General features: G+C 41.1%; 1 protein-coding gene across 2 annotated transcripts in view; it reads left to right on the plus strand.

The window, feature by feature from the left end:
* Positions 1-26,250, plus strand: part of BLOC1S6 (biogenesis of lysosomal organelles complex 1 subunit 6) — an 84,392-nt gene that overhangs the window by 54,349 nt on the left and 3,793 nt on the right. For both annotated transcript variants that reach the window (XM_055363615.2, XM_063698514.1), the window contains 5 exons: positions 8,640-8,814; positions 9,519-9,991; positions 14,935-15,076; positions 23,450-23,537; positions 25,769-25,855. In XM_055363615.2, coding sequence (XP_055219590.1) covers positions 9,910-9,991; positions 14,935-15,076; positions 23,450-23,537; positions 25,769-25,855 — 399 coding nt within the window. In that variant the 5' untranslated portion in view covers positions 8,640-8,814; positions 9,519-9,909. The remainder of the gene's footprint in view (positions 1-8,639; positions 8,815-9,518; positions 9,992-14,934; positions 15,077-23,449; positions 23,538-25,768; positions 25,856-26,250) is intronic.

Consider the following 26,250-nt stretch of genomic DNA (forward strand, 5'->3'; position numbering starts at 1 on the left):
GTGGATCAACTGAGGTTGGGAGTTTGAGACCAGTCTGGCCAATATAGTGAAACCCTGTCTCTACTAAAATATGTTTAAAAAAAAAAAGTAGCCAGGGTGGTGGCGCTACATGGGAGACTGAGGTAGGAGAATTGCTTGAACCCGGGAAACTGAGGTAGGAGAATTGCTTGAACCTGGGAGGCAGAGGCTGCAGTGAGCCAAGATCGTGCCACTGCACTCCAGGCTGGGTGACAGAGCAAGACGCTGTCTCAAAAAAAAAAAAAAAGAATTACTGTAGTGTTTATATGAAAATAGAAGTTTGGGCTGGGTGCAGTGGCTCACGCTTGTAATCCTAGCACTTGGGAGCCTGAAGCAGGTGGATCACTTGAGCTCAGGGGTTCAAGACCAGCCTGGGTAACATAGTGAGACCCTGTCTCTACAAAAAAATATAAAAATTAGCCAGGGGTGGTGGTGCGCTCCTGTAGTCCCAGCTACTTGGGGGGCTGAGGTGGGAGGATCTCTTGAGCTCGGGAGGTTGAGGCTACAGTGAGCCATGATTGTGAAATTGCATTCCAGCCTGGGCATAGAGTGAGACCCTGTCTCAAAAAAAGAAAATAGAAGTTTGAACAAAACTTGGCTTGTATTTGCTTATGTAAGATATTGCAGCTGGGCATGGTGGCTCATGCCCATAATCCCAACACTTTGGGAGGCCGAGGTAAGAAGACTGCTTGAGCCAGGAGTTTGAGACCAGCCTAGGCAACACAGGAGACCGCCCCCACCTCCATCTCTACAAGAAATTAAAATAAAGTATTGGGTCATGGTGGTACCTGACTCTGGTCCCAGCTACTTGAGAGGCTGAGGTGGGAGGATTGCTTAAGCCTGGGAGGTTGAGGCTTCAGTGAGCCATGATCACTAAAATAAAATGTTTCTAGTAATTGTGTTCATTTTCTAAAAATTTCAAAAGCCATTGCTTTTGACTTCTGCATATATTTTGCAAAACTTTTTGGTGGCAGAGTTAGGAGGAGGTGTTGGTGAAATAATCCATGTAAAAATATGTTTGTTATATAATGCAAGGAATGAATGTGGAAAGTGTAGCAGAGTTACAGTGGGTGGAAGTATTTCAGCACTTTGCTAATGTGAAAGAATATTTCTTATGTAAATACAAGTGAAAAGTGGTTTTTAAAAAAGTGGCTAACCATAGGCAAAATGGTAAACTGTTTTTCTTTAGTACTTCAATTTCTTTGATTTTCTACTTACAATTTCTTCCCTTCCTTTTAATTATTTTGCAACAGCATCAGCCTATATGAATGTGTTCATATCTTCAACATCTATCCAATAGAAGCATAAGGTCATGGGCTGTAATAACTTTCTCTTGTGTATCTTCCCCCTTCTCCTCCCTTTTTCTCTGCAGCCCTGGTAATTACATCTTTTTATTTTATTTTATTTTTTCTTTTTCTTTTTTTGAGTCGGAGTCTCGCTCTGTCACCTAGGCTGGAGTGCAGTGGTGCGATCTTTGCTTACTGCAACCTCCGCCTCCCGGGTTCAAGTGATTCTCGTGCCTCAGCCTCCTGAGTAGCTGGGATTACAGACATGAGCCACTGTGCCTGGTAATTTTTTGTATTTTTAGTAGAGATGGGGTTTCCCTATGTTGGCCAGGCTGGTCTTGAACTCCTTGCCTCAAGTGATCTGCCCACCTCCGTCTCCTAAAGTTCTGGGACTACAGGCGTGAGCCACTGCACCTGGCCAGTCCTTACATCTTACTGAAATATTTTGCGCCACCCCCTGCTTTGTCTTCCCCCAATACTTTCTTCTGTTTTTGGAAAAAGATCAAAAGAGAGATAAATGGGAGGGTGGAAATAAATGCCAGTGAGAGAAGTAGGTCAAACACATTCTAAATATAGGACATCTGATCCATAAAAGGAATAAAAAATATTCATAGACTAATATTTTTTTCTTTACTTGAATCTCTTACCCACCTTCTCCCTTTAGGTCAGCAAAAAATAAAGGATATAGAAACATTTAAAACAGCAAAACTGAATGGTGAATAAAGTTTTGATTTATTTATTGCATTATATTTGCTCTTCCTCTTTTGCATTTCATAGTCCTTGAAATCCAATGGCCTTATTTTTGCTATGAATATAACACACACACACACACACACACACACACAAAGTGTTTAACACTTTCTAGATATAGTTTCTTTGAACTAACTTATTCAGAGCTACATTTTATGTTCTTTTATCTTCTTAAATTCTTTTGGTCTAACAGACTATGCAACACCTTTCTCTATTAGGTCCTCCTACTAACCATTTAATCTGTGTCACTGTTGTATTCTCCAGAGGACAGTTAGTGCCTTGAGGCCCTTGAATCTGAAGTATATTTTTGCTACTCATGATGTTTTTCTCCTGCCTGAAAGACTTTACTAATTTTTCTCTTCAGATTACATTTTACCTGTCTTTTAAGGTATGGCTTAAATCCCAATTCCTCTATTAAATTTCAAAACTTTCCCTAGTTACTTTCCACTTGTGCACTATATAACTGCACATCTGTGATAGGATGAATAATGGCCCCCCAAAGATGTCCATATTCAACTCCTTGGAGTCTGTGAATGCTAGCCTCTATGGCAAAAGGGACTTTGCTGATGTAATTAAATTAAGGACCTTGAGATGGGAAGAGTATCCTGGATTACGCAGGTGGGCTTAATGTAATCACAAGAGTCCTTATATAAAGGAGGAAGGAGGATCAGAGTGGGAAAGATGGTGATGTGACAATGAAAGCAGGGGGAAAAAGGCCATGTGATGTGGGGCCATGAGACAAAAAATTGCAGCCTCTCTATACACTGGAAGAGGCAAAATTCTAGGGAAGCAGATTCTTCCCTGGAGCCTCCAGAAGTAAGCAGCTGTGCTGACACCTTCATTTTTAGCCCACTGAGCCTGATTTTAGACTTCTAAGCTCCAGACCTATAAGAAAATAAAACTGTTGGCTGGGCACTGTGGCTCACGCCTGTAATCCCAGCACTTCGGGAGGCCGAGGCGGGCAGATCACGAAGTCAGGAGATCGAGACCAACCTGGCTAACACGGTGAAACCCCACCTCTACTAAAAATACGAAAAATTAGCCGACGTGGTGGCAGTCGCCTGTAGTTCCAGCAACTGGGAAGGCTGAGGCAGGAGAATGGCGTGAACCCAGGAGGCGGAGCTTGCAGTGAGCACAGATGGCGCCACTGTACTCCAGCCTGGGAGACAGAGCAAGACTCTGTCTCAAAAAAACAAACAAACAAACAAACAAAAACAAAAAAACATAAAACTGTGTTGTTTCAAGCTACCAAGTTTGTAATTTGTTACACCAGCCATAGGAAACTAAGATGACATCATGTCCTTTACATTCCTCCAGGTCCTGTTCCACATAATTCAGCACTTTATTGTATGCTCACTAATTCTACTATGTTTAAATGGTAGAATATAAATTCTTGGTGGACAGGAACCAGGATTTTTACTTTTACCCCCTACAATGCCTTCCAGTTCTAGATATTCAGATGTTTGGAGTGAATTATAACTTTGGTGCATAAAAGGGAATGGGAGAGATGAAAGGCATTTTAAAAGAGATATAAATCAACAAACTGTATTTACATCCTTGCAATCAAATTCTAGTATTTTGCTTTTGAGCTCTGTGCCACATGCAGTGTTATGTTAAGCATACAGCAGCCATTTCACAGAGACTGGAACACAGAGGGTATTCAACAAACACCTGATATGTTAGTAACCCCAAGAAAGGGTTCTTGGGTCGCATGCAAGAAAGAATTTGGGATGAGTCCACAAAGTAAAGTGAAAGCAAGTTTATTAGAGAAGTAAACAAACAAAAGCATGGCTACTCGCCAGGCGCGGTGGCTCAGGCCTGTAATCCTAGCACTTTGTGAGACCGAGGCAGGCGGATCACGAGGTCAGGAGATCGAGACCATCCTGGCTAACACAATGAAACCCCGTCTCTACTAAAAATACAAAAAATTAGCCTGGCATAGTGGCGGGCGCCTGTAGTCCCAGCTACTTGGGAGGCTGAGGCAGGAGAATGGCGTGAACCCTGGAAACGGAGCTTGCAGTAAGCCGAGATCGCGCCACTGCACTCCAGCCTGGGCGACAGAGCGAGACTCCGTCTCAAAAAATAAAAAAGAATGGCTACTCCATAGGCAGAGCAATGGCATGGACTGATTGGCTCAGTATACTTATGGCTATTTCTTGATCATATGCTAAACAAGGGGTGGATATTCAATGAGTTTTCCAGGAAAGGAGGGGGAGTTCCTGGAACTGGGGGTTCCTCCCCTTTTTGGACCATATAGAGTAACTTCTGGACGTTGCTATGGCATTTCTAAACTGTGATGGTGCTGGTGGGAGTGTCTTTTAGTGTGTTAATGCATTAAAATTAGTGTATAATGATCAGTGAGTATGACCAGAGGTCACTTTTGTCACCATCTTGGTTTTGGCCAGCTTCCTTACTGCATCCTTTTAATCAGCGGGGTCTTTGTGACCTGCATCTTGGGCCAACCTTCTGTCTCATTCTGTTACTAAGAATGCCTATCCTGGGAATGCAGCCCAGCAGGTCTCAGCCTCATTTTACCCAGCCTCTGTTCAAGACAGAGTCACTCTGCTTGGAATGCCTCTAATAGATGCATTGAGCTGAAATCTGTGGGGGTAGAGAGAAAAGGAGAAAGGGAAAAGCAAGATGGGTTTGGTACAAAGTCCTCCTTGTCTATTTAGCTGATTAGTTTTTGTCACATTAAGTAAAGTTAAAATGCTGAAAAAGATCATCAAATTTCCAACATGAATTGTTCTGTAAAGCAAAATAGAAGATAATTAAAAATTGGCAGGGTGTAACAATTTAATTTCATCCACTGAATTTAAATAACCAGTATTTTGGCCAGGTGTGGTGGCTCCACCTGTAATCCTAACACTGGGAGGCTGAGGCAGGAGGATCACTCAGGCTCAGGAGTTCAAGACAAGCCTGGGCAAATAGTGAGACCTTGTTTTTATTTTAAATAATAATAAAAAATAACCAGTATCTTCAAATTCATGTAATATGGTTAATACTGTGCTAAGACATAAAGAGGTACAGACAACCATAGGACATGGGTTCATTCTAAATGGCCTTACTATCTAGTTAGGAGATAATGCTAACAACCAACTAAGGTTACCAGGCAGTTTATCAAATGTCATATTGTGTGACACAGACTTTACAGATTATAGATATCTGGAAATGGGGCTAGAGAATCAATGCTTACTTCATTCATTGAATATTTGTTGAGAACCTATTATGATTCTCTGTGAATAAGAGCGTATGTTCGGAGTTTGCAATCTAATAGAGGGAGACAAGGGAAATAACTAATACAAGAATAATTTAAGTGGACAGGCATGGTGGCTCATGCCAGTAATCCCAGCACTTTGGGAGGTTGAGGCTTGCAGATCGCTTGAGTTCAGGAGTTTGAGACCAGCCTGGGCAACATAGCAAAACCCGTTTCTACCAAGGGGGAAAAAAAAAGAACGGATTAAGTGCTAAAATAGCAGGATGCTTTGTAGTTGATAAAGGGTTATTACCGTAACTTCTGAATGAAAGGAGTAGTGGGATTGTGAATGATTTTAAAGTAAAGGCTTTAAGACTGAGCCTTGGAAGAGAAGTAGGACTTTTTTTTTTTTTTTTTTTGAGACAGAGTCTTGCTCTGTCACCCAGGCTGGAGTGCAGTGGTGCCATCTCGGCTTACTGCAACCTCCACCTCCCGGGTTCAAGTGATTCTCTGCCTTAGCCTCCTGAATATCTAGGATTACAGGTGTGTGCCACCACGCCCAGCTAAGTTTTGTGTTTTTGGTAGAGATGGGTTTCACCATGTTGGCCAGGCTGGTCTTGAACTCCTGACCTCAGCTGATCTGCCTCCCAAAGTGCTAGGGATTACAGGTGTGAGCCACCGCACCCAGCTGAAAAGTAGGACTTTGAAAATGTTGATTAAGTCAAACTCTGTAAAATATATGAAGACATTTATTTTGAGCCAAATGTGAGTGACCAATGGCCGGTGACACAGCCCCAGGAGATCCTGAGAACATATGCCCAAGGTGGTCAGGCAGTTAGCAGAAAGGGGTACTGATTCAGACCCCAGGAGAGAGTTCTTGGATTTCGCAAAATAAAGAATTCGGGTGAGTCCATAGAGTAAAGTGAAAGCAAGTTTATTAAGAAAGTAAAGGAATAAAGAATGGCTACTCATGGGCAGAGCAGCGGCTTAGGCTGCTCACTGATTACACTTATAGTTATTTCCTGATTATATGCGAAATAAGGGGTGGATTATTCGTGAGTGTTCCGGGAAAGGGGTGGGCAATTCCTGGAACTGAGGGTTCTTCCCTTTTTTAGACCATATAGGGTAACTTCCTGATGTTGCCATGGCATTTGTAAACTGTCACGGTGCTGGTGGGTGTGTCTTTTAGCATGCTAATGCATTATAATTAGCAAATAATGAGCAGCGAGGATGACCAGAGGTCACTTTTGTCACCATCTTGGTTTTGTTGGGATTTGGCTGGCTTCTTTACCACATGCTGTTTTATCAGCAAGGTCTTTGTGACCTGTATCTTGTGCTGATCTCCTATCTCATCCTGTGACTTAGAATGCCTAACCTCCTGGGGATGCAGCCCAATAGGTCTCAGCCTCATTTTACCCAGTCCTATTCAAGATGGAGTTGCTCTGGCTCAAATGCCTCTGACAAGGCTACAGTGTAGTTTTATATACTTTAGGAAGACCTAAGACATTCATCAAAACATGTAAGATGTACATTGGCTTGGTCTTGAAAGGCAGGACACCTGGAAGCGGAGACTTCAGAGTCACAGGCAATTCAAAGATTATCAGGCTGGCATGGTGGCTCACGCCTGTAATCCTAGTGCTTTGGGAGGCTGAGGTGAGAGGATCGCCTGAGACCAAGAGTTCCAGAGCAGCCTGGGCAACATAGGGAGACTCTACCTCTATATTAGGAAATAAACAAACAAAAAAGACTTAAGTTATTATCTAAAGACCTGGAGTCAATAGAATGTCTGGGTTAAGATATGGGGTTGTGGACACCAAGGTTTTTTTTTTTTTTTTTTTTTTTTGAGACAGAGTTTTGCTCTTGTCACCCAGGCTGGAGTGCAATGGCGTGATCTTGACTCACTGGAACCTCCGCCTCCCAGGTTCAAGTGATCCTCCTGCCTCAGCCTCCCAAGAAGCTGGGATTACAGGCACCCGCCACCATGCCTGGCTTTTTTTTTTTTTTTTTTGTAATTTTAGTAGAGACAGGGTTTTAGTCACCATGTTGTCCAGGCTGGTCACGAACTCTTGACCTCAGGTGATCTGCCTGCCTCGGCCTCCCAAAGTGCTGGGATTACAGGTGTGAGCCACCACACCTGGCCCAAGACCGAGGTTTTTTTTTTTTTTTTTTTTTTGAGACAGAGTTTCATTCTTGTTGCCCAGGCTGGAGTGCAGTGGTATGATCTTGGCTCACCACAACCTCCGCCTGCTGGGTTCAAGCAATTCTCCTGCCCCAGCCTCCCAAGTAGCTAGGATTACAGGCATGGACCACCACGTCTGGCTAATTTTGTATTTTTAGTAGAGACGGGGGTTTCTCCAGGTTGGTCAGGTTAGTCTCGAACTCCTGACCTCAGGTGATCCACCCGCCTTGGTCTCCCAAAGTGCTGCGGTTACAGGCGTGAGCCACTGTGCCTGGCAGAGATCAAGGTTTTATTATGCAGATGAAGCCTCAGGTAGAGCTCTTATCAGACGTAAAAAGGTGCCAGACTTGGTTAATTCTCTCCTGGGTAAGGGAAAACACCTGGAAAGGAACAGGGCTTTTCTATAGACTGTAGGTTTTCCCCCACAAGATACAGCTTTGCAGGGCCATTTAAAAATGTCAAAGGAATATATTTTGGGGTTAAATAATTCAATTTCTTTCAGGGCCTGCTATCTGTCGTGATGCTATACTAGAGTCAGGCTGGCTTGGTGTCAAAAATAAAGTTCTAGAAAAGCTAGAAAAAGTCTGGCAGTCTTAAGATCTGTTTTCATGTGAATGCTGTTCAGCTCAGCCTGAATTCCAAAGGGAGGAGGGTATAATGAGGCATGTCCGACTCACCCCCGGACTAACCCCCCATCCCCACTTCCATCTAGATGATGGAAAAACTAGATTTTCAGGTTTACTTTGGAATGCCCTTGGCCAAGAGGTGAGGGGCAGGGGCTCTATCAGTCAGTTGTGGGGTTTATAATTTTATTTTTGGTTTACAAAAGGATAGAATATTTCAGGTTGAAGCATAAGCAAGAGCACTGCAGACATGAAAGGGCATAATTTTAGGAGAATGCTCACATGGAATAAAGAATGTCTTGAAGGGTAGTACATTATTATTGGTGTTATAACAAGTTATCACAAACTTAAGACAGATTATTTCACAGTTCTGTTGGTCAGAAGTCCAACATTGATCACGTGAGGATAAAATCAAGTTGTCATCAGAGCATTAGAGAGGCTTCAGGGGAATGTTTCCTTACCAGTTCCAGCTTCTGGAGGTCACCCACAATGCTGGAGGCTCCCTTCCTCTATATTCAAAGCCAACAATGTTGTATCTCTCTAATCATTCTTCATAGTTACTTGTCACTCTTGATTCTCTTTTGCAGTTTTGGAGGCCCTTATGATTACAATCAGCCCACTGGAACAATCCAGGATAATGTTTTTTTTTTGAGATGGAATCTCACCCTGTCGCCCAGGCTGGAGTGCAGGGAGCTGCTCAGCTCACTGCAACCTCTGCCTCCCTGGTTAAAGCGATTCCAGGATAATCTATTTCAACACCAGGTAATTAACAACCTTAATTCCCATTTGCTATGCAAGCTAACATATTCACAGCTTCTGGTGTTTAGGCTGTGGACATCTTTGAGGGGCTATTATTCTGCCTACCAGAGTTAATACGAAGGAGCTAATACTAAGAGGAAAAGAGGCCCAAAGAGGAAAGGGTGTGAATGCACTGATAAGGGCAATGGGGAACCAGTGCAAGTTTCTGAGTCTTGCAAATTCTTATTTTTTTGAAATAAGCTTTGGTTGCAGCTGAGAAAACTGAACAGGCATAATTGGGGAGCAACATTAGGAGGCCACCATTACAGTTGAGATGAGAGGGTATAAGCTAGAGATGGCAGAGCTAAATCGTTTTCTTTGGTCCAAAGCTGCCTACGCCCTTTTCTAAGTGTTTTCCAACAGAATTCATGAGATCATTCCACAGGATCTCAGCAAGTGCAGTTTCTGATAACTTCGCCGAATATGTTCAGTAGCTGCTGCAACGGAGGGCTTAAATCTTTCATCTACACTTAACAAGGGGAGCCCGGAAAAGTGGCAAAACCCTAGTTAGCAAGGCTGAGGCTCGCAGAGACCTAGGCATCGAATTTTTTAATGGTCCAAATCGCAGGGAAAGCGAGCACTCCCTGTTCTGAAGGTTTTCCCTAAACACGGAGACAACACTAAAAAGCTGTGCCGCGTGAGGGCTGAAAGTCCTGTTTTCTCCCTAGCTTCAGTGAACAAAGCCTGACGGCTCGCCCGCGTCCAACAAAGACAACGCTCTTCCGGTCTTCGTGACCCACCCCGTGAGCAGCCCAAACCGACCACCGTCCTCCCCCAGCTCCCACCAATCGGATCGCAGGGACTCGAGCCCCACACTGCTGAGTCCGCTGACACTGCGTCCGGGGCCAGACGACGATATCAGCGCGGGGTCCCCACAACGCCATGGGGCAGAGCCAACTCTCGAGCGCGTGACCGAAGCCTGCAGTTTTTTTCGCCCCCGTCACTTCCGGGTGCGACAATCTCTTCTGTCCGGCCAGCCGCTGGAGTCGTTGGGTGCCTCCTTCTTGCTTCTGACGAGCCACACGTTTGCTTCTTCCCTGTGTTCCCAATTGGAGGGACATGAGTGTCCCTGGGCCGTCGTCTCCGGACGGGGCCCTGACACGGCCACCCTACTGCCTGGAGGCAGGGGAGCCGACGCCTGGTACGTACTGTCGGGTGGGAAGCGCGGCCCGGGCTGGGTGTGAGGGGCGAGGACCTGAGTGAGTAGAACTCCGGAGAAACCCTGGGGGAGTAAGCGGCTTTTGGCGGCTGCGGCCCCCGGGCCCTGCCCCGAGTGCAGAAATGGGGAACCGCGCCGGCCCCTCTGCCCAGCGCAGTGGGTGGAACTGAAGTCCCGAGGGGAAGCTTTGTATTGGGTGTGCAATTGAAGGCGGTTGATGGTGAAGCCATTCTGAGTTTATGTGTTGACTCCGGTACGTCATTGGTTATTTGTCATACGGCAGTGGTGGGGGATGGATTTACCAGAAAGATGATCAGCTTATAATTCAGAGAGGTGACGTATCCTATAATATTGACCACTCATGAAATGCTTGGTCAGCTTGGTGATATTACTTCATCCCTATTCCTGCAGCAGTCTTCTCGACCGAGTTCCAGGAGGGATTTAAGCTCTAATGCCCTAAGGCATCCATTGAATGGAATGAATTAACTTGCTGTGCACCCAAAATGGTACTATTTATGTACCATCCTTGGGAGAACTGAGAAAATGGTCACTCAGAGCATTTTCTGTGTTCTGTGGTTCAGATGAGGCCTTAGATGAGAAAGGCTGCAGGGCTCCTTGGATATGCTTTTTCTTTTACCTCCTGTTTCAGAAACATAGGGGTTACCCCCAAATAGTGCTCTCAGCACTTTCCTGTTCATGCTTTTCCTCAAGGATCTCTTCACACTTTCATTAAGTCGCTTCTATAAATATGACTTCCTTGTATGTATTTGAAACTTGGGCCCCTCTCTTAACTCTTGTTTACTTCTCCATCTGCTAGCTGGATACTTTGACGTGGCTGTTTTGCACTAATCTCACGTAAGGCATGTACATAAATGAAAACATGTCTCATCCTGTTAATGGTGGTAGGTCACTCTGACTTGAAACTTTGAAATAGCTCTGGACTTTTTCCTCTCTCTCTCCTTCCACCTCTAGGGGATTCTCCTATACAGTTCCATCTCCTTGTAATTTCTCCTTTAAAACAGCCGTTGAAAGGCTGGTTCACCTCCAGTCTTACTCTTTCAACGCATTTGTCCCACTGCTATCACATCACTGTCTCAAGATAAAGCTTCAGTCATGTCATTCCTGAACTCAGAAACCTTAAATAGCTCCTCACTACTTATTAACAAAGGTCCAAACCATTAACTTGGCATTTAGAGGCCCTTACTGGCCTTCTGGTCTTAAAGCTCACTATTGCTATGCTGCATATGCCACATGCCTCTCCAGAAGAATCCTGTACTGTATTCCAGCCTTTCCTCATGCTGCTTTCTTTACCCATATTGCATCCATTCCACTCCTGCCATAGATTTCTTCCCCATTTGGAAATAGTCCTCACAGATTGTTGGTGGGAATGCAAATTGGTGCCAATTTCTTAGGAGGGCAGTTTGGCAATGTCTGTTTAAAAAAATGCATAAACTCTTTGTCCCAACAGTCTACTTCTAAGAATTTATCCTACAGAAAGTGACACAAATATGCAGATAAGCAAGGAAGCTCACTGCAGCATTGTTTGAAATAGCAAAAAGTGAAAATAACCTAAATAATCCATCTATGGGGGACTGGTTAAACAACCTATGGTAGAATTCTATTCTGTTAAAAATAATGTAGTAGATCCCTATATGTTGGTATGGAAAGATACCTAAGATATATGTTTTAAAAGTTGCAGAATGGTATGAGTAATATTTCGTTTGTCATAAAAATAATATATGCATAGATACACAAAGACAATTTCTGGAAGGCTCTGTGAGAAACTCCAGAGTAGCTCATGCTGGAGTTAGAGGGTAAGAAGGAGTATTTTTACTTTTCAGTTTGTGCCTCCCTCTGTAGTGTTTTAAGTTTTTACAGTGAGTAACACTCGAATAGACAAAGAGGAATGAAAACTCCATCCATTCTTTGAGCCTTAGCTCAGTGTCCACACTTCCTTTAGGAATTTTTCTTAGACTTCCCTAATGAAAGTCGCTCTCCCCTGAATTTCCATAACATTTTCTGTTTCTCATTTTCTGTGATTCCTCACTTCTCATATTTTGTGATTCCTCGTATTGTGCCCTTCCAGGGAAGGGGACTTGCCTTATTTATTGTTGTAATCTCAGAACCTGGTACATAATATAGATGTTCAGCAAACCTTTCTCGTATGAATAGAATAAGGACCCTCCTTTTCTTCTTCTTTACTCTTGCACAATAAAGCACCTTGAACTTAGTAATTAAATATATGTAAAAACTTGAGTGACTTCTTAACCATTGGAAGCAGAGGGTAAAAGAGAGAAAAACAAGAGAAAACAAACAAACAAAAAATGAGTAACTGAGACTCATCCAATAATTAACCAGAACATTGGGGTGGGAGGAGGGTTTGTGAGTTAAAATGTATGTATATATTGTTAAGCGAAGTGAATTAGTTGTTATTCCTTAAAGTTGAAATGCCCTTTTTTGGGGTGTTCCTATCATAAAACATAAAGAAAATTGTTTTCTATATTTATTAATACTTAAAGTTGCTGATTGCATTGTTATTGTAATCAAGCCTTAAGCAATGGCATAATTGGTGGATATAATTTATTCACTTCCTATACAGTTGGTACATTAATATCCCTAAGTGCTTCACTTTTCTCTCTCTCTCTCTATATATATATTTTTTCTGTTTTTGGTTTTTGTATTTTTATTTTATATGTGGAGTGCTTCAGTTTCTAGTTAGCTCTTACCTATTTGAATGTTGCCTTGCAACTTTGAGAAGTCCAAAGTTTGTTCATGTGTTTCATAGGGTTAAAATAAAAATTGTATAATTTTATTTTGATTTTCAAAAAGCTTACTTCGAATATGATAGCATGTTGTTTTCCTCAATCTTTTTTTTTTTTTTTTTGAGGCAGAGTCTTGCTCTGTCGCCCAGGCTGGAGTGTAGTGGCACAATCTTGGCACACTGCAGCCTCCATCTCCCAGGTTCAAGCAATTCTTGTGTCTTAGCTTCTCGAGTAGCTGAGCTTACAGGCATACAACACTACGCCCAGGAAATTTTTGTATTTTTAGTAGAGATGGAGTTTCACTGTGTTGGCCAGACTGGTCTCAAACTCCTGACCTCAAGTGATCCGCCCACCTCAGCCTCCCAGAGTGCTGGGATTACAGGCATGAGCCACTGTGCCAAGACTGTTTTTCTCAATTTTTTAAATTTTTTATTTATTTATTATTATTATTTTTTTTGAGATGGAGTCTCGATCTGTCTCCCAGGCTGGAGTGCAGTGGTGCGATCTCGACTCACTGCAACCTCCACCTCCAGGGTTCACTCCATTCTCCTGCCTCAGCCTCCCGAGTAGCTGGGACGACAGGCGCCCGCCACAACGCCCGGCTAATTTTTTGTATTTTTGGTAGAGACGGGGTTTCACCATGTTAGCCAGGACAGTCTCGATCTCCTGACTTCGTGATCCGCCCACCTCGGCCTCCCAAAGTGCTGCGATTACAGGCGTGAGCCACCGCGCCCGGCCTTCTCAATTTTGCCAAAATTTAAATCTGTGGCACAAATTATACTTAGAAATGTGTCACAAGCAATGTGTTGTGATAACTGTTCTATAGAGTGATGTAATTTGATGTTACTGATGGTTACCAGACTATAATTGAAGAGAGATGTTTCAGAGTTTAATATTAATCATAATTTTAGTGTATAATTTTAGTAAAGTGACCATCTTACTTTTTTTCCTCTGATTATAAATCAGTGATTCCATCTTACAAACCATTAAGCCCTATTTGGAAATTGTATTTTTCTTGGTAGGAATGGTGATTGATATTCATCTTAGATGTTTTTGAATACCTGGCACAATGCTTACACTTTTATTATTCAAAGGAAAGTGATGAGGCATTGATCCCAGCATCAGGTCTAGATTTATACACAAGACAATGATTATACACTATTTTCTATGGTAAATTAAGTTGCTGAATCTTAAGAGAGAAGAAATTCTTAGAAAATCCCTCTTCTCCTCCCTAACAAATAACACAACAACCCCCCTTTTACATGTAAATAACATATCGAACTATATGCAAAATCAATGTTGACCTACCTTTTTGTTTCCATAGAATTGAAAACATACTTTATTTTAGGCATTGCATTTTTGTTTATATAATTTCTTCATGCTTTTGAAAGCAAGAATGCTTTAGTTCAGTGACCGTTACCCACGTTTTGGCCTCAGGCTCCTTTATTTTATTTTTATTTTTATATTTATTTATTTTTTTGAGACAGGGTCTCGCTCCGCTGCCCAGGCTGGAGTGCAGTGGTGCGATCATAGCTTGCTGCAGCCATGAACTTCTGGGCTCAAGTTATCCTCCCACCTCAGCCTCCTGAATAGCTGGGACCACAGGTGTGTGCCACCGTGCCCAGCCATTCTGGGCTTGAGCAATTCTCCCACCTTGGCTTCCCAAAGTGCTAGGATTACAGGTGTGAGCCACTGCCCCTGGCCCTCAGACTCCTTTGATAATCCAGTGAAAACTATAAGTCCTCTGCCCTGAAAAATATATAAAGATACAGAATTTTGTGTATGTTAATGTACATTTATCATAGACTTTACCTTATAGTAGTAACTAAAAAACATTTTTTGAACATTCATGACTCATTTTTTAGAGGAAGCTCAGAGGTAAAAGTTTAAAAAGAAAAGAAGGATACCTTGGTTGGGAGAGTGTGTGTGTGCTCTCAACCCCATTTGTGGGCTCCTTTCTACCTGCTACTCCCCAACCTCCTTTTATTAGCTGTGTCAATTTGAAAGGTTCTGGCTGGTCAGAGTGCAGTGGTGTTTACAACTAATTGATCACAACCAGTTACAGATTTCTTTGTTCCTTCTCTAATCCCACTGCTTCAGTTGACCAGCCTAAAAAAATAAAATAAATAAAAGGTTCCTAAATTTGATTTTTGCTGGGGACAGGTTTAAGTGACACTTCTCCAGATGAAGGGTTAATAGAGGACTTGACTATAGAAGACAAAGCTGTGGAGCAACTGGCAGAAGGATTGCTTTCTCATTATTTGCCAGATCTGCAGAGATCAAAACAAGCCCTCCAGGAACTCACGTAAGCTAATAAAAAACCAGATATACACTCATTTCGTCTGTGGCGTAGTCATAATTTGTATAATTGTATACTGTGTTAAGACATAATATTTTTTAACATGCAATTATAATTGAGTATGTCTATATCTTTATTGATAGCAGATGGGAATAGAGGAGTACATAGTATTCTAAATGTAAAAAGTGAAATGAATACTCCTAGGGTGTTTGATCTCTTCTAAGAAGTACTCCTAAATCTTACCTAGAATCTGTGATTAGGTTTGGCGTTTATCATTATTTTATGAAAGTATTGCCTATTGGGGATTGTTCAGGTGGATATACACCTGTTTCTGAGTAGAGTTGAAAAATTGCCTCCATAAAAGTCATGCTTGTTTTCAGTTGCTAGTTCAAATGAGTTGCCAGAGATCTGTAAGTATCTTTTCTGAGATGATCTGTTTCATTCCCAGTAGATAACTTTACTAGTAAGCAAAGATTAGAGGATACGTTAAGAAAACAGTTTAAGATAGAACAGAACCCATAGAGTGGGATCAGTATACAAAAACATATACTCTGGCTTTATCAGCTCCCATCCACAGACAACAGACTCAGCTTCTGCCTCCTCCTGGGTCAGGACCTCTCTGGATAGCCCAGGCTGGCCTGTCTGTCATTTCTTTCTGTGGTGGTCAGCTTTACACTGGCTACAAACTGCTGCTGCTCTGAGACCTACCCTTTGAAAACTTACTTAAGAGGCCTTTATTAGGGCAAAAGGAGAGAAATAATAACTGTGCTTATTTTATAATTATAAGTAATGTTATAATCCTTAGTGTTAAGGTGCTAAATGCATATAAAAGTGGTACTGAGGCCGAGTGCGGTGGCTTACACCTGTAATCCCAGCACTTTGGGAGGCTGAGGCGGGCGGATCACTTGAGGTCGGGAGTTTTAGACCACCCTGGTGAAACCCTGTCTCTACTAAAAACACAAAAAATTAGCTGGGCGTGGTGGTGTGCACCTGTAGCCCCAGCTACTTGGGAGGCTGAGGCAGGAGAATCACTTGAACCCAGGGGGCTGTTTGTGGTGAGCTGAGATCTGCGCCACTGCACTCCAGCCCAGGTGACAGTGAGACTGTCTCCGAAGGAAAAAAAAAAAAAGTGGTACTGAGTTATTCTAAGACTACATGTGTACTACTATAGTTAGGGAGTTGGCAACCTTCTCAGTTTTGTGCTAATCCCAAACAAGATTTTTTTTAGCCCTAGCATGTGATATACCTTATATTTTGATGCCAATCAATCTTTGTTGTTGTATGAGGTGTGATAGATGGAAGGTAAGAAACTCTGCAAGCAAACATATCTGAAAAATACTTTACTTGCAGGAAGCTGGGAATCAAGTTTTAATTGCAGAGTTTAATTGATGATGATATTGTCTAAAATTTAGTGTTTCAAACAGCCCCTACTTATCTTCCTAGGCACCCAGACAACAATGATTATTTTGATGATGATAGTAAAATTAGCTACTGTTTGTTATTATATGTACTATATGCCCAGCACTTTAACATATCTCAGTTACTCCTGACACCAACTTTATGAAGTATCTAGTATTATCCTTATTTACAATTGAGGAAACTGAGGCTCAGAGAGGTTAAGTAATTTGAAAAAGATTACACAGGTAGTAGTAGAATTAGCTATTGAATATGATGCATTAGTAGTTAATATGCTTCTTGACTGTTAAGGAAAGGTAAACAAATTTCAGAGAAAGGAAAAAGAGAGTATTTCCTCCTCTTTTCCCCATCTCTCCACAAATTTCACTATTAATAAAGATATAGGGGAAAGAGTACTGGACTGAGAGCCACCTGTATTCTAGTCCTGGCTCTGCCATCAAACCTTTGGTAAAGCCTCTTCACCATTATAGAAACAGGTCCACAGAGAAGTAAAGGACAAGGTAGTGGTAGGTAGGGATTAAGTTTATTTTGTAGCTAACAATGAGTAAGGAAGACCAAGAAAAAAATTTAGCTTTATATATAAGAAAGGTTATAAATATTCATTTGTATGTATTTATCATTTTAAGAACATTGGAAACTAAAAAAACAAGGTTCTGGGATCCAGGCCCCTAAAGTAGCCACAGAGGTGCAGTTGTCAGTGGCCTCCATGGAGCTCCCTTCGAGATAATTCACACTTGGAACTTGTAAGGAAGTAGCTTTTCTCTCAGATAATCATTCCTCAGACACTGCATTAAGGCTTCACAAACATTGTCAGCATATTTACTGTAAATTATACAAAGCTTCAAGGGAATGAAGTTGAGTCATCTTTTCTGCCCCACTGTATTCTCTGGAACTTTCTCCCTTTTTTTGAGACTGAGTCTCATTCTGTCACCCAGGTTGGAGTGCGGTGGTGGGATCTCGGCTCACTGCAACCTCTGCCTCCTGGGTTCAAGAGATTCTCCTGCCTCAGCCTCCCAAGTAGATGGGATTACAAGCACGCACCACTCCGCCCAGCTAATTTTTTTGTATTTTTAGTAGAGATGGGTTTCACCATGTTGGCCAGGCTGGTTTTGAACTCCTGACCTCAAGTGATCTGCCCACCTTGGCCTCCCAGAGTCCTAGGATTACAGGTGTGAGCCACTGTGCCCAGCCACATTCTCTGGAACCTTCTTTGAGAGTGGCCAGACTTACGGGTCAGGAAAGCACTGTACTTAAAATTACAGTTGTATTATAACGGGTACAGATCAGGACAAGCTAATGCAGAGACACACAGGGTAGTGCCTGGGAGGTTCCTGAACATAAAACTTTTGTTTCCTCTCCCAGTGAGAGGAAACCCCCACTGCCAGCACATCAGTGTGTTCAGCAGCTTGGCGTTCAAGGCTGCAGTGAACCATGGTCATGCCACTGTGCCCTAGCCTGGGTGACAGAGTGAGACCCTATCTCAACAACAAAAATTTAGTCTTTTAATCTATGTACTTGGAATGTCTCTATTATTTAGATGTTCTTTCTTTGTTATTTTTCATTAGCCTCCCATCTTGAAGCTCTAGGGGCCCATCATGAGTCACTTTATTAGCGTAAACTCAGGTGTGATCCAAGGAGCTCATGGATAACAAAGACACTTCTGTCACTTGGAAAATTCCAAGGATTTTAGAAGCTCTGTGCCAGAAACCTGGGACAAAGATCAGACAAATTCTTTGTTAGATAACAGGTGTCTGTTCAGATCTTTTGCTCATTTTAAAATTGGATTGTTTTTCTTATTGTTGAGTTTTAAGAGTTCTTTGTATATTTTTGATATGAGTCCTTTATGTGTTTTGCAAATATTTTCTCCAAGACTGTGGTTTGTCTTATTACTCTCTTTACAGTGTCTTTTGCAGAGCAGGAGTTTTTAATTTTAATAAATTTATTTAATAAATGAGAAAAAATATAATCAGTTTTTTCTTTTATGAATTGTGCTTTTGGTAGTGTGTCTAAAAACTCATCACCAAACCAAGGTCACCTAGATTTTCTCCTGTGTTTTCTTCTAGAAGTTCTAGTTTTGCATTTTACATTTAGACCTATGATTTATTTTGAGTTAATTTTTTGTTGTTGTTTTGAGATGGAGTTTCTCTCCTGTTGCCCAGGCTGTAGTGCAATGGCACGATCTCGGCTCACCACAACGTCTGCCTCCCGGGTTCAAGCGATTCTCCTGCCTCAGCCTCCTGAGTAGCTGGGATTACAGGCATGCACCACCACGCCTGTCTAATTTTTGTACTTTTAGTAGAGCCGGGGTTTCTCCATGTTGGTCAGGCTGGTTTCGGACCTCAGGTGATCCGCCTGCGTCGGCCTCCCAAAGTGCTGAGATTAGAGGTGTGAGCCACCACGCCCGGCCTATTCTGAGTTAATTTTTATGGAGGCTTGTAAGGTCTGTGTCTAATAATAGATGCATTTCTTTGCGCATGGATATCCAGTTGCTTCAGCACCATTTATTGTTGTTGTTGTTGTTGTTTGAGACAGGGTCTCACTCTATTGCCCAGGCTGGAGTGCAGTGGCACAGCCTTAGCTCACTGCAGCCTCCATTTCCTGGGCTCAAGTGATCCTTCCATCTCAGCCTCCCAAGTAGCTGGGACCACAGGTTCACACCACCACACCTGGCTGATTTTTCTATTTTTTGTAGAGATGGGGTTTCACCATATTGCCCTGGGTGGTCTTGAATTCCTAGGCTCAAGTGATCCTCCTGCCTTGGCCTCCCAAAGTGCTGGGATTACAGGTGTGAGCCACTGTACCTGGCCACCATTTGTTGAAAAAAACTATCCTTTCTCCACTGCATTACCTTTGCACCTTTGTCAAAGAGAAGTTTACTGTTTTTGTGTAGGTTTATTTAATAAGGGTTTTCTATTCTGTTCCATTGATCAGTATGTCTGTTCTTTTGCCATTACCATGCTGTCTTGATTTCTGTAGCTTTTTGTTGTTGTCGTTGTTTGTTCTTTTTTTGAGACAGGGTCTCACTCTGTTGCCCAGGCTGGAATGCAGTGGCGCGATCTCAGCTCACTGCAACCTCTGCCTCTCAGGGTCAAGTGATTCTTGCACCTCAGCCTCCCAAGTAGTGGGATTATAGGTGCGCGCCACCACGCCCAGCTAATTTTTGTATTTTTTGTGGAGATGGGGTTTCACCATGTTGGCCAGGCTGATCTTGAACTCCTGACCTCAGGTGATCCCCCGCCTCAGGCTCCCAAAGTGCTGGGATTACAGGAGTGAGTCACTGTGGCTGGCCAGATTTCTGTAGCTTTATAATAAGTATTGAAATTGGGTACTGTGAGTCTTCCAATTTTGTTCTTCAATGTTGTATTGGCTCTTCTATGTCTTTGCCTTTCCATATGAACTTTAAAACAGTTTGTTGATATCTATACGATAACTTGCTGGGATTTTGATTGGGATTGCATTGAATCCTTAGATCAAGTTGGAAATAATTTGCATCTTAAAAAATATTGAAGGGCTGGGTGTGGTGGTTGATGCTGGTAATCCAAGCACTTTGGGAGCCTGGGGCAGAAGGATCTCTTGAGGCCAGGAGTTGGAGACCAGCCTGGGTAATGTAATGAGACCCTGTCTCTACAAAAAAATTTAAAAAGTCAGCCTGGCATGGTGGTGTGCACCTGTAGTCATAGCTACTTGGGAGGCTGAGGCAGGGGATCCCTTGAACCAGGAGTTCAAGGCTGCAGTGAACTATGATCATGCCGCTGCAGTCCAGCTTGGGTGACAAAGTGAGACCCTATCTGAACAACAACAACAGTTGAGTCTTTTAATCTATGTACTTGGAGTGTCTCTCTATTATTTAGATTTTCTTTGATATTTTTCATTAGAGTTTTATACTTTTTGCATATAGCTCCTGTATATATTTTGTTATATTTGTACCACCATATTTCACTGGGGATGGGTTGCTACTATAAATGGTATTGTTTTTTAAATTTCAGATTCATTGCTGGTACATAGGAAAGAAATTGACTTCTGTATATTAACCTTGTATCCTGAAATCTTACTATACTTGCCTATTAGTTTCAGGAGGTTTCTTGTTGAATCTTTGGGAATTTCCACATAGGAAATCATCTGGGAACAAAGACAGTATTATTTCTTTCTTCTCAATTTGTATACCTTTTATTTCTTTTTCTTGTCTTACTGTATTAGCTTGGACTTAAAGTATGATGTTGAATAGGAGTTGTGAGAGGGGACATAGCTTGTTCTAGTTTTAGGAGAAAATTATGTAGTTTCTCACCCTAAATGTTAGCTGCAGGTTTTTCAAGGTATTCTTTATTAAGTTGAGGAAGATCCTCTCTCTTCCTAGTTTGTTGATGGTTTATAGTCATGAATAGATGCTGGATTTTGTCAAATGCTTTTTCTACATCAATTGATAGGACCATGTAATTTTTCTTCTTTAGCCTGTTGATGTGGTATATTACATTGATTGGATTTTTGAATATTGAACCAGCTTTGCGTATTTGGCAGAAATTTTACTTGGTTGTGGTATGTAATTCTTTTTACACATTGTTGGATTCAATTTGCTAATATTTTGTTGAGGAGTTTTATATCGATGTTCATGAGAGATACTGGTCTATAGTTTTTCTTTCTTGTAGTATCTTTATCTGGTTTGGCTTTAGGGTAATGCTAGCCTCATAGAATGAGTTGGGAGGTGCTCCTTTTGCTTCTGCAGTTGTTGCCCTTTATCCAAAGGAGGATATGTTCCAAGACCCCTAGTGGATACAATATTTTAAATAATTTTGTGCATGAAACAGAGTTTTTTGACTGTGACTTATCACATGAGGTCAGGTGGGTCATTCATTGTCCAAATGTTTCAGGTTTTGCAACATTTTGGATTTTCAGATTATGGATGTCAACCTTTATACACTATGTTTTTTCCTATACTTACATACCTATGATAAAGTTTAATTTATAAGTTAGGCATAGTAAGAGATTAACAACAATAACTAATAATAAAATACAGCAGTTATACTATAATAAAAGTTAAGTGAATGTGGTCTCTCTCTCAAAATATCTTATTGTGCTGTACTTACCCTTCTTGTGATGATATAGCACAGCTGCAGTTGACTGTACGTGCCTCAAACTGAAGAAAGCAAAACTGCAGATAAAGGAGGACTGACATATTTTCTGGGAGAGACTGTGGGGAATTGGTATCACGTCTTCCTTAAATGTTTGGTAAAAATTACCAGTGAAGCTGTTTGGTCCCAGTACTGTCTTTTTTGGAAGGTTATTACTTACTGATTCAATTTGTCTAATAAATATAGGCCTACATAAACTTTCTGTTTCTCCTTGTATAAGTTTTGGTAGTTTGTATCTTTCAAAGAATTAGTCCATTCCATCCACATTATCAAATTTATGAGCACTGAGTTGTTGAAAATATTCATTTATTATCCTTTTAATGTCATGGGATCAGTGGTGATTACTGCTCTTTCATGAATAGTACTAATACTTTGGGTTTTTTTTTTTCTTGATTGGTCTCACTGGATGTTTATCCATTTTATTGATCCTTTAAAGAACCACCTTTTTGTTTCATTGATTTTTTTGTTTTCCCCCTTCTATTGTTTTCTAGTTCTAACAGCCTATTTTTGCTGTCCTGCGTATCTCGGATGGTTGACTTGCTGGGTTTTCCTCTCATCCATTCTGTATTTCACTTTCTGTGATCTCTAGTCCAAGCTGGAGGGACAAAGTTATTTATTTATTTATATTTGTAGAGACGGGGTCTTACCCTGTCACATAGGCTGTAGTACAGTGGTGTGATTATAACTCACTGCAGTTTCTAACTCCTGGGCTCAAGCAATCCTTCTGCCTCAGCCTCCCAAGTAGCTTGGACCACAGGTGTGTGCCACCACACCCAGCTCATTTTGTGTGTGTGTGTGTGTGTGTGTGTGTGTTTTGTTTTTGTAGAGGGTCTTGCTTTGTTGTCCACACTGGTCTTGTATTCCTGGCTTCAAGCAATCCTCTTTCCTTGGCCTCTCAAAGTGCTGGGATTATAGGCATGAACCACTGTGCCCAGCCAAGAGATGAATTTATGACCTGTAGGGTATGCCAGACTCAGTGCTGGATAGTAGAGATGTTGTAATTGCCCTGAGGCTGTCCGTTGCTATTTTTTTTTATCATTATTCTCTAGATAGCACAGTTTTACAAGCAAATCACATATTTTTCTCTGTAGCATTCTTTAAAATATTCAGGTAGGTGACCCTTTTAATGTCACTTATTCCTGTGATCCTAACATTGATTGATGTGGGAAGAAATATCAAGGAAGTTGGCTTCTCTTCCTCAATGAGTTTTGAATCAGAATTGTAATGAGAAACATTAGAAATTATCTGGTCTGATCTTCTCACTTTGTAAATGAGGAGATTTAGGCCAGAGAAATAAACTGAATTTCTAAGATCATATAACTAACTGGCTGTTGGCCGGGGAAAGCTGTGATTTCCAGTCCTATGCTTTTTTCATCTTGCTGCTTAATTATTCTTTTTGACTTACTATCCCTTGATACTGCATCTTCCTCACCTCTAATCTGAAAAACCATTGTTCCTCATTTCCTTTATGGGAATGTTGCAATTTTAAGATATATAAAACATTGAACTTCTTGGGCAAAATACTATAAAAAACTTCTTTTTTGGAATAATACAGAGAGTTGTTAAAAGTAACAAGTAATAAAATACTTTTAAATGATTGGATTATTTTAGTTATTAGAAATTGAAGCAAGAATAAAAGACACATTTAGTTATCAGAATGTGGCTTTAGAATATTATTTTGAAAAATCTTATTCTATATTAAATAAACCTTAGAGAGTTAATACATTTCCTACTTAATTTCTAACTGTTACCATTAACCAAGATGAATATGATTCCTTTTAATGGACCGGTACTTTAAATATGTAGAGTTTGTCTTGGCTGTGTGTTTTTGTTTCAGACAGAACCAAGTTGTATTGTTAGACACACTGGAACAAGAGATTTCAAAATTTAAAGAATGTCATTCTATGTTGGATATTAATGCTTTGGTAAGTATGATTTAGTTGATGTAATTTAATGACATCTTGTCTTAGCAATAGCTAAGACTTAGCTAAGCAATAGCTAAGATTTTAAGCTTAGAATTTGTCTTTTTAACAAGAAACCTTGATTGAACTTCTGTTGTGTTGAATTGTTATCTTTCAGATGTTGAATTTGTAGTAGGAAATTGAACTTATTTGTGCATTTGGAATAGATCTGCTTATAATTGAAGACTTAGAAAAGAGAACTTAGACTTGGCACAGTGGCTCATACCTGTAATCCCAGCACTTTGGGAGGCTGAGGCAGGAGGATTGCTTGAGCCTAGCAGTTCAAGACCAGCCTGGGCTACATAGTGAGAACCCATCTCTACAAAAAGTAATTTAAAAAAATAGTCGGGCGTGGTGGCACATGCCTGTAGTCCCAGCTTTTCCAGAAGCTGAGGTGGAAGGATTGCTTGAGCCCAGGAGGTCGAGGCCACAAGTGAGCTGTGATTGTGCCACTGTACTCCAGCCTGGGTGACAAAGGGAGACCCTGTCTCAAAAAACAAACAAACAGAAAGAGCGAACTGGAAGTAAAGAACCTTTGGGGTACCATTTTTTTTTCTTTAAAGAAAGTGCATTTCTCTTTACCAATTACATGGTTTCTTAAATTAGCATTTTATTTAACTATATGGCATATTCATAATGCTATAATAAATTAATGCCATAGGCTGAAGTGGACGCTTTGAGAATGATCAGTTATATCTTTCAATATAAATAGTTGAACAGTTGAATTTCATCAGAAGTTCTATAGCTTTTTGATGAGAGGAAGTGATACTCTGTATTATAAGAAACAAGGAATTAACCAAAAGAACTTGTTGCTACCTTTATTTTCTGATGAACATTAAAAATAGTTTTGTTTGTGGGCAGGGCACAGTGACTTATGACTGTAATCCCAGCACTTTGGGAGGCTGAGGTAGGAGGATTACTTGAGGTGTGGAGTTTAAGACCAACCTGGCCAATGTAGCAAGGCCCCATCTCTATTAAGAAAAAAAGAAGCTGGATTTACATGACTGTAGCCATTCATGCATACCTCAAAAAATGGACTTTTCTTTGGACAAAGATGGTTTACTAATGTTTTCCATTTGTAACAATTAAAAACAAAGTTCATATTCTCTGGCATTAGAGGCCTGTGGAAGTAAATACAGAGCCATCTGCCCAGTAGTTCCTGGTTTCTTGAGAGGGAAGTGGGCAAGGCTACACTGACCTACTTTTGTGTTCCCCACTGAAATCCTGTTGCAACAGAAGGAATATTTGTTGAATGAATTAATGTTGAATGAATTAACCAAGCAGATGTAATACTGTTGCTTTAGTCTGAAGGGGCAGGATGGAGTCTTCCTCTTTTTTCTTCTCTTAGTCAAGAGTAGTTTTTATTATCATCTGGGAACTGAAAACTGGAAGGCCCAGGATATGTAAAAAGGGACTGTAACTTCTGAGCTGATCAGACAATGACTTTACTTGCAGCTACATTAAGGCTGTGAATCTCTCTACTGACATTTCTTTCATTTCTTCTCTTTCTGTAACCTTGTCTGAAAATAGGGTGCTTTTCTCCTTCTCTCTGACATCTCTAGGCTTGCATCATCCTCCCATCTTCTCCTGACATAAGACTTCATTTTAGATTATGCAGGTTGGCTGAGTTGTAAAGTCTGTACTTAAGACTCCTCAAGAAGGAAAGTGTCCTCACAGAGATCATTCTGCTTAGTCTGACTAAAGCAGCCCAAGGAATGGATTAACTTGTCCACAGTCCTTTCTGTCCAGGGCTCTGTGGCCACAGTTTGGGTTTTCCTTATGGGCAGACACTTCACTTAAACTGTTTCATGTGCTCTGGCTCAGTCTGTCTCTTGTAAAGGCAGAGAGAATGTTTTACTTTTCTTAAATGAAACTGATAGCATTATTAGATAGTCTTATCTGAAATTTTAGAATTATATGTTTTTAAAGCAAAATATTGTCTATGCCCATCTTAATATACATGTCTATTTTATGTTTAGTAACACTTTTGTCAATCTGAACTAAATCAAATGTCTTTCAAATCCTACTAACAGTATAAGGAGGTCTTTAATTTGGAATTAAAATGTGAAGATAAGGCTGTAAAAATTTTGACCAATTTAGGAAGCACAAACTATCATTTATATATTGCTTTATTTATTCATTTTGATATTTTAGTCTATTTTAACTTGACTTTTCATTTATTTTTCCATGTTAAGTTTGCTGAGGCTAAACACTATCATGCCAAGTTGGTGAATATAAGAAAAGAGATGCTGATGCTTCATGAAAAAACATCAAAGTTAAAAGTGAGTTGAAAATTCTTTCACATTCTTTACAAAAGTAGAGGTTTAATTATTTTTTGTTGTTTTTTTTTTTTTTTTCCAGTATTCTTTGTTTTTTTGAGACGGAGTTTTGCTCTTGCTGCCCAGGCTGGAGTGCAATGGTGCAATCTCGGCTCACTGCAACCTCTGCCTCCTGGGTTGAAGCGATTCTTCTGCCTCAGCTCCCCAGGTAGCTGGGATTACAGGTGCCCGCCACCACGCCCACCTAATTTTTGTATTTTTAGTAGAGACAGCGTTCTACTATGTTGGCCAGGCTGGTCTCAAACTCCTGACCTCAGGTGATACGCCTGCCTTGGCCTCCCAAAGTGCTGAGATTACAGGCATGAGCCACTGTGCCCGGCCAGTATTCATATTTTGAC

The sequence above is a fragment of the Gorilla gorilla genome, chromosome 16 (assembly GCF_029281585.2).
Source record: "Gorilla gorilla gorilla isolate KB3781 chromosome 16, NHGRI_mGorGor1-v2.1_pri, whole genome shotgun sequence".
Taxonomy (NCBI): domain Eukaryota; kingdom Metazoa; phylum Chordata; class Mammalia; order Primates; family Hominidae; genus Gorilla; species Gorilla gorilla.